This window comes from Microcaecilia unicolor, chromosome 6, assembly GCF_901765095.1.
Source record: "Microcaecilia unicolor chromosome 6, aMicUni1.1, whole genome shotgun sequence".
Taxonomy (NCBI): Eukaryota; Metazoa; Chordata; class Amphibia; order Gymnophiona; family Siphonopidae; genus Microcaecilia; species Microcaecilia unicolor.
In genome coordinates this window covers 199,506,220-199,518,532 of record NC_044036.1, presented here as the reverse complement: position 1 = coordinate 199,518,532, position 12,313 = coordinate 199,506,220, and the positions used below count along the sequence as shown (strand labels likewise).

The 12,313-nt window shown below is 45.9% G+C and overlaps 1 protein-coding gene across 6 annotated transcripts in view; it reads right to left on the bottom strand.

Moving 5' to 3' along the window:
* The window catches only part of NPRL2 (NPR2 like, GATOR1 complex subunit), a 114,525-nt gene that overhangs the window by 68,552 nt on the left and 33,660 nt on the right, over nucleotides 1-12,313 (bottom strand). For all 6 annotated transcript variants that reach the window (XM_030205615.1, XM_030205612.1, XM_030205613.1 and 3 more), the window contains 4 exons: nucleotides 6,868-7,004; nucleotides 6,552-6,649; nucleotides 6,125-6,161; nucleotides 4,874-4,967 (listed from right to left, as the gene is read on the bottom strand). In XM_030205615.1, the coding sequence (XP_030061475.1) occupies nucleotides 4,874-4,967; nucleotides 6,125-6,161; nucleotides 6,552-6,649; nucleotides 6,868-7,004 (366 nt within the window). The remainder of the gene's footprint in view (nucleotides 1-4,873; nucleotides 4,968-6,124; nucleotides 6,162-6,551; nucleotides 6,650-6,867; nucleotides 7,005-12,313) is intronic.

Below are 12,313 nucleotides of genomic sequence, written 5' to 3'. Positions count from 1 at the left end.
TCTACCACAGCCACCCTATCCTCCACCGCTGCCGTTTGGGTTTGAAGAGCCACCCAGTCTTTAGAGAGGTCTTCCATTCGGGCATGCAAGCGTTCTAGTTTAGAGTCAACTGGAGCCAAAATGTCTCTCCAGCAAATCCTCCATTACTGTTGTCATCTCCGAGGTAATCTCTGCAATCCATGTGGAAGAGACCGTAGGGGCCACTGGGCTCGGAGGCATTGCCATTTTGTCCTCCGCCGTTTTGTTTCCTGTTTTTTCTTTGTGCGCCGCCCTCGCCACCATAATCTCTCCACCAAATCAACCCACCAGCTATAGATTCGGTCCGACTTTCACTAGCTTCCAAAATCTGGGGTTGTTGCTGCTTTGGTGTGTTGCAAAAGATACGGGAGTTGCCTGGGGGCCCGGAGAGACTTACTCTAACGTCTTCCTCCGAGCATAGCGTCACGTCATCCTTGATGACACAAAGTTATTCAAAGTTGTTAAATCATGGGAGGATTGTGAAAAATTACAAGAGGACCTTACGAGACTGGGAGACTGGGCATCTAAATGGCAGATGACGTTTCATGTGAGTAAGTGAAAAGTGATGCATGTGGGAAAGAGGAACCCAAATTATAGCTACGTCATGCAAGGTTCCATGTTAAGAGTCACAGACCAAGAAAGGGATCTAGGTGTCGTTGATGATATGTTGAAACCTTCTGCTCAGTGTGCTGCTGCGGCTAAGAAACAGAATGTTAGGTATTATTAGGAAAGGTATGGAAAACAAAAATGAGGCTGTTATAATGCCTTTGTATTGCTCCATGGTGCGACCGCACCTCGAATATTGTGTTCAATTCTGGTCGCCGCATCTCTAAAAAGATATAGTGGAATTAGAAAAGGTGCAGAGAAGGGCGACGAAAATGATAAAGGGGATGGGGCTACTTCCCTATGAGGAAAGGCTAAAGTGGCTAGAGCTCTTCAGCTTGGAGAAAAGACGGCTGAGGGGAGATATGATAGAGGTCTATAAAATAATGAGTGGAGTTGAACGGGTAGATGTAAAGCGTCTGTTTACGCTTTCCAAAAATACTAGGACTAGGGGGCATACGATGAAGCTACAATGTAGTAAATTTAAAACGAATCGGATAAACTTTTTCTTCACTCAACGTGTAATTAAACTCTGGAATTCGTTGGCAGAGAATGTGGTAAAGGCGGTTAGCTTAGCGGAGTTTAAAAAAGGTTTGGACAACTTCCTAAAGGAAAAGTCCATAGATCACTATTAAATGGACTGAGGAAAATCCACTATTTCTGGGATAAGCAGTATAAAATGTTTTCTACTTTTTTTGGATCTTGCCAGGTATCTGTGACCTGGATTGGCCACTGTTGGAAACAGGATGCTGGGCTTGATGGACCTTTGGTCTATCCCAGTATGGCAATACTTAAGTACTTTCACTTTACAGGTGGACTCTGTGTATAGGGATGATGGTAGACTTCTACTTCTCAATGGTATTTTGTATGGAGGCCCAAATATATTAATGAGTATTAATATATATGGGCCCGGTGATAATCACAATGTTTTCTGGGGGAGGCAGTGTGAGGTCTTTGCTATGCAGGCTACTGGTCAAATATTAATGGCAGAGGACTTTAAATTTTCCCATAAACCTAAGATGGATAGACACTCTTCTAGTCAGGCTGTCGAGTGGCCCAGGGAGGACTTTTCTTCACTTATCCAAAGAATTACAACTTACTGACATTTGGTGAGCTTTAAATCCCATCACTAGACAATACACTTGCTACTCTTCAGTGACTGCTATTCCAGGATAGATTTGTTATGGGGAGATGGATTTTGGACAAAGCATACATAGAAAACATCACCTGGTCAGAACATATACCGTTGTGGGGCGCTTTCTCCTGCAGCCCTCAACATAGGGAACTTCCTTTTGGAGACTGAATGAGGCTCTTTTATTAGATGATAAAGTGAAGGATATCCTGGGTGAACTGCAGCAGTTTTTGGACAGTAATAGTACAGAGGAGGTCTAAGATTTCAGTTTACGGGAAAAGTCTTAAAGCAGTATTAAGGGGGGGGGGGGCATGAAAAAATGGGAATGACAGGCTAGGGAGCAGGATTTACATAGGAGGTTAGGCTCTTTGGAATGGGCTTTTCTGCTCACTCCTCTACGCTCTCTCCGGAAAGATATCGATAAGCACAGGGGGAACTCCAACAATTACAGTTCAATGCAATAGCTTTTCAGCTACGCAGGCTGCAACAAAGTTACTATGAACATGGTAATAGGGCAGGGATATTCCTAGCACAAAGAATAAAGACAGGCAGAGATGAATGGTACTAAAATAAGGAATGCAAATGGGTAGCTGCTCCTTAAAGAGCAACAAATCCACGATAGATTTCTTGACTTTATACACTGCTATAAGCAGCAGACACCTCTATTACCACCCAAGGCATCACACAATATATGCAGGAAGTGACCCTGCCCTCAGTATCCGATATTAGAGCCCAACTGGACAGTCCAATAGACAGTGCAGAGATTCTGAGAGTCATTAAAGCGTTACCTCAGGGGAAATCACCTGGATTAGATGGGTTTACCAATGGGTTCTACATGACTTTCCAATATCATTTACTGCTCCTACTAACTCGGGTCTTTAATTCTCTCTCTGCAGGGCAGAAACTACCAGATGGCATTACAATCCTTTGTAACCTGGGATCATACGTGCGGTGGCTCATACAGGACTATATGTTTAATTTATGTTGATCTGAAAATCCTGCCTGAACTATTGGCAAACAGGCTGAACCCACTGATGCCTCCGCTGATCAATTCTGATCAAGCTGGCTTCATTCCTGGGCAACAGACCATGGACAACATTAGAAGAGTACTGCATTTGATCTGGGTTGCTCAGAGGGAGAGTATTCCATCTCTGGATGCCAAAACAGCGTTGCTGCATTCACTGGGCAATTATGCTCAAAGTACTCCAGAAGGTGGGAGTAGCTCCTGTATTTCTTTCTGTCCTGGCTTACTTCTCTTTATGATCACCCTGAGGCTCATATTAAATAAATGGGACATTGGCAGACCTTCTATGGATGGATGGCAGGAATCAACTGGAGTCACTCATGCTCTCCGTCTTTGGACTCTGCTCTAGTGCCGTCCCCCTCAGCAGGAAAGCAAGGGGGAGTCTCCATTAAACCCTTCCATTGCATTTTTCCCAGATCCCATGCCAGCACACCTCATTATGGCCACTAAATGGAGGGAGAGGGGGATTTTTCAGGTTTCCTGGTTGCTGCATGGGGGGAGGGGGGAAGATGGTTTCCTTTGAATCCCTCCAACAGTCTTATGGGTTGAGTACAACTGATTTTTTTCTTTTATCTCCAATGTAGACATAGGTTACTGGGAGACCCCTTTTAGAGTGGTATCGACTGGAGAACTGAGCTCTCTGAATAGTTATAGAACAGCACTCTGAGGATAAGGGATTAATCTCTGCTCTGTACAAATATTTAAGGGGCATACAATGGTCACTCTCCCATATATGATTCAATGGGAAGACTTCCAATGTAACCTAGAACTGGCTGACTGGGTGGAGATTGTGAATGAGGTCTCACACAGAATAAAATCTGCCTCAATAGGAATTTAATTATAAGGTGATTAGAGCACCTTCACAAATTTAATGTCAAGGTATCAGAACTTTGTTGGAGGGGCTACGGTATCAAAGGTTTGTTCCTGCATATATGGTGCACTTGCCTGAAAATATGACCCTTCAAGGTCCGGAGTACTGAGTACAGCTAACTCTATAGCAGGGACAAAGGTAGATCTTTCACCTGACTTATGTCTGCTAGGAAAGGGGTTAGCAGGATACCCTGAGCATCAACAACAAAAATTCTTTCCGCCTGCCTCCTAGCAGCCAAATGTGTCATGGCAAAGGAATGAAAATCGGAGATGCCACCAACTCTTCGATCCTGGCAAATGAAACTGAACTTTGTACTTTTGATGGAGAAGCTCACGGCCTATTGGAAGCACACTACGCAATGATTCCTGGACTGAGGAGTCCCTTTGCAACAGTACTTGGACTCTATTTGAATTTTCTTTCCTAGGCTTTCTTATATTACTTACTGTACGGTTTGTGGAGACAACTGGATTCTCTCTCTGTGTGGGTTTGCATCTATCTTCAAGTTTTTACTGTTATCTTGGGTATAGGGCTTCCAGGGTTAAGGGATGGGTAGGTGTTGCTATTGATTTCCTTAACTGTTTGTAAAGTTTTGGACCATCTGGAGTTTAGAAAGATGTTTAGCCGTTATTCCTAGGTACAGAGAATTACCATAATCCAGCAATGTTAAAACTGATAGTTGAACAGTAACTCTAATGTAAAAAATACGAACGCAAAGTCACAACTGTTTAAGTGTGAAGTATGCCTTACGTACTACAATTTTTATCTGCGAGTCTATTGAAAGCAAGGAGAAGAGTTATACCTAGGACTCTAGACTCCCTTATCAACCCGTTATCCAATATAATAGTTTGTGGAATGTTAGAATAAATTTATTTATTGCATTTGTATCCCACATTTTCCCATCCATTTGCAGGCTCAATGTGGCTTACATTGTTCCGCCATGGCTATCGCCATGTAATCCAAACCAAACCAATGTAATCCAAACCAATCATTACTTCCTCCACCCCACCCCTCGCATCTTGCTATGCAACTTAACGCCTTCCCTGCATTTTGCTTGGTAACAACCAACCTCCTTCCTTCTGTATAACGTTTTAGCCCTCTCTAAACTGTACCTTGCTCACTGACTTAGCTCGCCTGTACCTTGTTTTCTGACTTTACCTTCCCTGTTCCCCTTTCCCAAGCTCCCCCTCCCCCTACTTGGTAACCCTTTTGCCTCCTTCCTCTGTACCTTGCTTAGTAACATAAGAGAGACACTCCTCCTGCAGCAGTTTGTCATCCACCAGGTCCTGGACCTTAGGCGTGGTGCAGTAGACATTGGAATACTGGAAACACAAACAGGAGATAAAAGCAGAAGAGAGAACCTCGTTAATACTACAAACTCCAGCAGTGCCATCTCAACTTGTCTTTGGTCCCTAGAGCTGAACGGAATTAAGAGGCCCCTCTGACACTGACAAGATCGAGACAAAGGGAGCAGGGGCACCCAGCAGAACAGCTCCCATCCAATGCTGGGGAGAGGGTTTCCTGCTAGTGAATTTGGAACCCCAGGCCTGCATTTGAAATGAGCCTGAAATCCAAGTAGAGTCAGAGGAAGCTGCAAACTTTCTCAGTTACCCCTAGAACTCACATTACCATTGAGACATTCAACACATTTATTAAGAGAATGATACCCACAGAAGATTTACTTTTCAAGAATGGCCTGCATTTCCCATGTACTTCTATCTTCATAGCCCAATAACAGATTTGGGGCAGGCAGATAGAGAGTACATGGTTAATTTCTTCTCTGGCCAGTGAACATTTCCAAACACCCCCATGCAGCCCACTTCCTTTCCTCCTCACCCTCTTCCAGGCTCTTCCCTATAGCTTCCGCACTCTGCTCAGTCTTCTTGTTCTCTTCCAAGTGGTCCAGCTGCTGCCTTTCAAAGTACCAAATGTAATTCCCTCTCTTCCTTTGATATCTCAAATAAAGCATTCTGCTTTCCTCAGGTCATACTTTTATATCTTCGTTGCCCTCTTGCTTATAATCCAAAGATGATTGGTACTGAATTCATCTGAAAAGTGATCCACATTTCCAGTGATGGCTGAAGATGCCACTGCCTCCTTCTCTTGGCATCTTCTTACTAGCTGATAAAATTCACTTGCCCCTGGCAAGTGGATTTTCAAATTGCCAATATTTAAAAAAATCTGGAAGGGTGACACTTTTCTTATTGGAAGAGCTGAAATGTCTAGTTACTCTATTACACATTAGCCTGGCTATGGCTATCGGCTAAGATGGATGTCTTAGCAAAAAAATAAAAAAGAGCCTACCAGGATACCCTAAGATGTAGGAACCAAAACCTGTAATATTAAAACTATTCCAGCACTGAAACCCTGTGCTTGAGTTGTGTACACAAGGTCCCGTCTACCCCCTTTAGGTGCCACCCTTCCCTGGAGGAGCTTCTCTTGAGAGCATCTGTGCACAGTGCAAGATGACCATGCTTACCTGTAATATGGGAACCAAAGTCACTACCCCATAATACCTGCAAAATATTAGAGACAGCATTAGAAAGACCAAGAGTTCATTTGTTTTCCTGCCCCTGAAGTTTCACCACTTACTCCAGGGCTAGTTGACTTCCAAATTGACCCTCATTGTAAATTCTTTCCAAATCATCCTCCCTCTCAAGGGAAACCACCATAAAGACCCTTCAGTAATTTTTCTGATAGAGGAGATGAGGATCGGAGGGAATGGTCAGCAAACACGGATGGGGCAGATAGAGGCTGAGGTGAAGGGTCATGGTATAGGAAAAGAACAAACAGGTGCCAGAAGATAACAGCGGTAGAGAAAAAGAAAAGTGAATTTGGGCTGAAAGTGAGACTCGTTCACATTGCTTTCACCCATCCCTTTACATCTGCTAGCTTCTCTCACTTACAGAAGGTTCTGAATAGCAATTCGCACCAAATTCAGTTCCACATCTGCTTCGAAAGATATTTTCTGTATGTGCCGAAATCCATCGATGTAGGGCACAATCTAAGGGTCAGAAAAGGCATTCAGAGGCAGGACCAGGAGGGAGTTATTAGAAAAAAGAAAAAGAGTCATGTAGGCCCAGTAACTCCTACCAGGAGTCCCTACAGGGCCTGGTATATTACTAGGGGCTGTAAGAAACCTTAAATTCCAACTGCTGCAGTCCCAGCCCTAGGAAATGATGTAAGACCACTGGCTCACAGTAAAACATCTCTCTTGCTCACCTGCTGAGTGGTCAGGTCCCACTGATAGTTTATGAAATCATCTTTCTCTTTAATGAAGACAGGCACGTCATACTCCTGCGCAATGGGTGGGTCTGGCCGCTGCTCGATCACTTTCAGATGAATGGTATTTGATTCATCTGTGGATTGTGAGCAAGAGGGCAAAGGAAATGTTAATTGAGGAAAGTGCAGTGCCTAAGCTACAGAGACTGACAGCTGGTGTCATATCAGAAGACGTTATATTTGAGAACAACCTATTACAGAATCATAAACCCAAGAGAATGTGGACAGTCTGTGCTGACAACAGAGGAGTTCGGCTGACATTTTCAGCCTCTACATATTAATCAGCTACTCACTCCATCATTAATAAAGTTACACTGGCTTCCTGTGGAGGCCAGTGGCCAAGCTTTTATCTACAAAATCCTGAATGGTTTTAGTGTCTCTTTAGCTTTGTGACTGGGCTACTGTACTCCGTATCAACTCTCTTTATAATACTTTAACGTTTTCCTTCTGTTAGGCAACTCACATTTAGGTCAATATTTAACTCTTCTCTTTATGCTGGTTGTGGAATTCTCTACCTTTGGGAATCTGAATCTAGTTATTTGACATATCAAAAAACTTTTAAAACTTGGCTATTTGGCAAACATTTTCTGTCTAAATAGCTATCACTGCTTTGCAATATGTAATTTCCTGGCTGTTGATTAGCCAGTCTCTTTTTATTGTAATCGGCTTAGAACAGTCCAGGAATTTGCAGACTAGAAATAACATAACATATTACTAAAGTTATCTCCTTCCAGTGTTTACGTGGGGGGAATGCCCAGCTTATAGTGCCAGTGTCTGGATTCGAAGGCACCAGTGACTGACTCCTGTATCACAGATAATGGGTCAAGTGAGAACCTTTCTTTGACATAAGCTATTGGTATTGAATGCATACCCATGCATATTTACTTATTATTTATATAGACCGCTTAAATCAAAGCAGTTTACAAAAAACATTTTGATTTAAGCGGTCTGTATCTTGTCTGTTTGTTTTGTTATACGTATTATTCTTAGACTTCTCTGTTTTGTGCAGTTTGCCTATGCTACATTATTATAATGCTACTGTATTGCTGTCACAAAAGCAAAGTTATTTAAGTTTTAAAAAAGGAGAAATTAGACCTTACCTGCTAATTTGCTTTCCTTTAGTCCCTCTGGTCTGGCCCAGGATTGGACTGATGGGTTGCCTTCCAGCAGGTGGAGACTGAGAAAAAACTCTGACTCTAGAGAGCTAATAAGAGCCCTGGTCATGTGACCCTAGCCTCAGTATTTGAATAACAAAGCAGAAAGGAAAAGAAAGACCTATATTCTGTGCCCCAAGGAATTCAAGCAGCCAGAAAGCACAACAGAAACCTGCTTTAAACTACAGCTTAGCCGTGAAACATGGCTCACCAGCAACTCTCTTCAGAGCAGAGGTATGGCCAATTATGTACAGATTTATGCATTTCTTTAACTGTTTAACTTGCATAAGATTATGTATTTCTTTAACTGTCTAACTTGCAGAACAGCTATAGATGACAGTTGAATATCTGTACACAGTAATGTTGAACATAGACTGAAAGATAGATGAGCCGGTCCGCAGGGACTAAAGGAAAGCAAATTAGCAGGTAAGGTCTAATTTCTCCTTCCTTAGCATCCCTCCGGACCGGCCCAGGATTGGACTGATGGGACGTACCAAGGCAATAGTCCTAAGGGAGGGACCCCAGCAAACCCGCTGTGAGTACTCGTGATGCAAAGACCGCCTCCTGGCAACACTGAACATCCAGCCTGTAATGCTTAGAGAAAGAATGGAGAGAAGACCAAGTCGTCGCTTTACAAATCTCCGCTGGAGGCACCAAGGAACACTCCGCCCATGAGGCTGCCTGACCTCGTGTAAAATGAGCTTTAACCGCCTCCGGAACTGTTCTGCCCGCCAAGAGATAAGCTGACACTATCATTTCCTTGATCCACCTAGATGAGTGGAGGAGTGGCCTAGTGGTTAGGGTGGTTGACTTTGGCCCTGGGGAACTGTGGAACTGAGTTCGATTCCCACTTCAGGCACAGGCTACTCCTTGTGACTCTGGGCAAGTCACTTATGCCCCATGTAAGCCGCATTGAGCCTGCCATGAGTGGGAAAGCGCGGGGTACAAATGTAACAAAAATAAAAAAATAACGTGGGCTTAGAAGCTGACAAGCTCTTGCGGTGACCAGCAAACGAAGAAAAAGACGGTCTGAGCGACGGAACTCCTCAGTAACTGCGAGATATCTTTTAAGAACTCTCTTAACATCTAGAGTACACAACTTCTTCTGCTCTTGCGTTCCTGAGGCCGATCCCAGAACAGGAAGAAAAACCAACTGGGACATATGAAAACGAGAAAGTACCTTAGGCCAAAAAGAAGGAACTGGTCGGACTACTCGATCTTTAGAAAATTCCAGAAATGGAGACCTGCAGGAAAAAGCTTGCAACTCCGAGACCCTCCTTGCTGACGCAATAGCCACCAAAAATACTGTCTTAAGCGTCAACTCATTTAGAGAACAAGCTAGCAATGGCTCAAACGGAGGCCCCGTTAGAGCCAAAAGTACCAGATTAAGGTCCCAATATGGAAAGACCGATCTGACTGGAGGACGAAGAATACTAACCCCCTTCAAAAAACGGGTGACATCGGGAATACTAGCCAAAGACTCCCCTCGAATCTGACCTCTGAAACAGGAAAGAGCTGCCGTCTGAACCTTAAGTGAAGAAAGAGACAACCCTTTATCAAACCCTCGCTGCAGAAAATCTAACATCTGAGCAACCGAAGCACGAAAAGGAGCAACCCCAGCATCTGCACACCAAGCCTCAAAAATTCTCCAGGTGCGAATGCAGCTTAGGGAGGTGGTGCGACGACGAGACTGAAGCATAGTGGAAATGACTGGAGCTGAAAATCCCCTCTTAGCTAAACAGGCTTGTTCAATAGCCAAGCCGTAAGACAAAATCGAGCTGGGTCTGGATGCGGAACTGGGCCTTGTTGCAGCAAGATTTTGTGCACCGGAAGACGAAGAGGAAATGCCACCCGCAGACGTTGAAGATCCACGTACCAAGGACGTCGAGGGCAGTCCAAGGCCACCAAAATTACTGGCCCCCTGTGCTCCTTGATCCTCTATAGGAGACGACCTAATAGAGGCCATGGAGGAAATGCATAAAGAAGATCAGAGGGCCACTGTTGTAAGAGAGCGTCTACCTGTTACGTTTTTAAGGCAGAACCTCTGGATAGTGAGCCCTTGGGCCACTGCCGAGGAGCGGCAGCGGCATGCAAAACCACCTCACACCAGACCAAGCAGAACAGACGAACCGGCAAATCCCGGCAAGGTCTCAAGGCAGGCAGCCAGCAAAGCAGTAGTTAGGTCCAGGCAAAGTCTTTAGGCAGGCGGTAAGCAAAAGCAGTAGTCAGGTTCAGGCAAAGTCTCTTAGGCAGGCGGTAAGCAAAAGCAGTAGTCAGATCCAGGCAAAGTCAGAAAGTTCTTAGGTGACAATAAAGCCCATCATCAGCTGAGGCTCAGCTGCAGCAATCTCAAGGCAGCTATGGGTGCTGTTCAGAGACAAACCAGAAGAGCAAGTCTGGCAGTCTGGAAGATCCGGACCGGACTGGGCTGAAATCTGGAACAGGTGATAGTCCATAGCAGCCACCGGTTCTGGCCACCAGAGGGCGAGGTGAGCACAGACATAACAGTATCTCCCCCCTCAAGGCCCCCCCGACCTCCACGGGGAATTCAGGTCTCCATGGGTAACAATGGTGAAATCTATGGAGGAGCCTCAAAACATGACTAGGGGTAGCTTGGCTGGAGCTTGAACAAGGCTCAAGGCTGGAACCCGGACTGGCATCAGGACTGGACTTCACCTCTTGGCTGGAACTGGAACTCGGCTTGGACCCAGCATCTTGGCTGGAACTGGAACTTGTCTTGGACTCAGCAGCTGGGCAGGAACTGGAACTCGGCTCGGGCTCCGCATCTCGGCTGGAGCCGGAACTCGGCTCGGGCTCCGCATCTCGGCTGGAGCCGGAACTCGGCTCGGGCTCCGCATCTCGGCTGGAGCCAGAATTCGGCTCGGGCTCCGCATCTCGGCTGGAGCCGGAACTCGGCTCGGGCTCCGCATCTCGGCTGGAGCCGAAACTTGGCTTGGGCTCCGCATCTCAGCTGGAGCTGGAACTTGTCTTGGACTCAGCATCTTGGCTGGAACTGGAACTCATCTTGGCCTCAGCCTCTTGGCTGGAGCTCAAACTCCGAGTGGACTCAGCATCATCTTGGCTGGGACTCGAACTCGGAGTGGACTCAGCATCGTCTTGGCTGGAACTGGAACTTGTCCTGGACTCGGCAGCTGGGCTGGAACTGGAACTCAGCGTGGCCTCAGCAGCTTGGCTGAAACTGAAACTCAGCTTGGACTCCGCGGCTAGGCTGAACCTAGACTGGTAAAAAGCCAGCTGGATAGCCAAAAACTCAGGACTTCTTTCTTTCAGCTTCAGGAGTATCCCGTAGGGCTGGATCCCCGAGAAGTCTGCAGTGGTAGTCGAGGAGTGTGATAGAAGGATCAATAGCCGAAACGGGGTTTACCACAAGCCCGAGCTGCCATATACGCTTCCTCTCTGCTGAGGCTTCAGGAGTATTCTTCAAGGCAGGATCAGAAAAAAGTTTATCCCGATAACTCTGGAGCGTTATAAAACTACTAAGAGCAGTCACAGTGGTGGGACCAGAATTCAAACTGAAACTAGGAGTTAAACCCGGGCGGCAAGCCATATTGCCAACCGGGGAAAAAAAATCATAGGCTGGAAACCCCGCTGGAGGGATGATCTTGCCGAGCTCATGGCCTTTGCATTCTGTTACGTTTTCAAGGCAGAACCTCTGGATAGTGAGCCCTTGGGCCACTGCCGAGGAGCGGCAGCAGCAGGCAAAACCACCTCACACCAGACCAAGCAGAATAGACGAACCGGCAAATCCCGGCAAGGTCTCAAAGCAGGCAGCCAACAAAAGCAGTAGTCAGGTCCAGACAAAGTCCCTTAGGCAGGCGGTAAGCAAAAGCAGTAGTCAGATCCAGGCAAAGTCAGAAAGTTCTTAGGTGACAATAAAGCCCATCATCAGCTGAGGCTCAGCTGCAGCAATCTCAAGGCAGCTACGGGTGCTGTTCAGAGACAAACCAGAAGAGCAAGTCTGGCAGTCTGGAAGATCCGGACCGGACTAGGCTTAAATTTGGAACGGGTGATAGTCCATAGCAGCCACCAGTTCTGGCCACCAGAGGGTGAGGTGAGCACAGACGTAACACTACCCCTGCCGCTCTTGCATCTCTTCGGTGACTGAAGAAGCGAGGAACCTTTGCGTTGAGACTGGAGGCGAAAAGATCTAGAACTGGAGTGCCCCAGCGTTCTACTATCAAGCGAAACGCCCAATTGCTGAGAGCTCATTC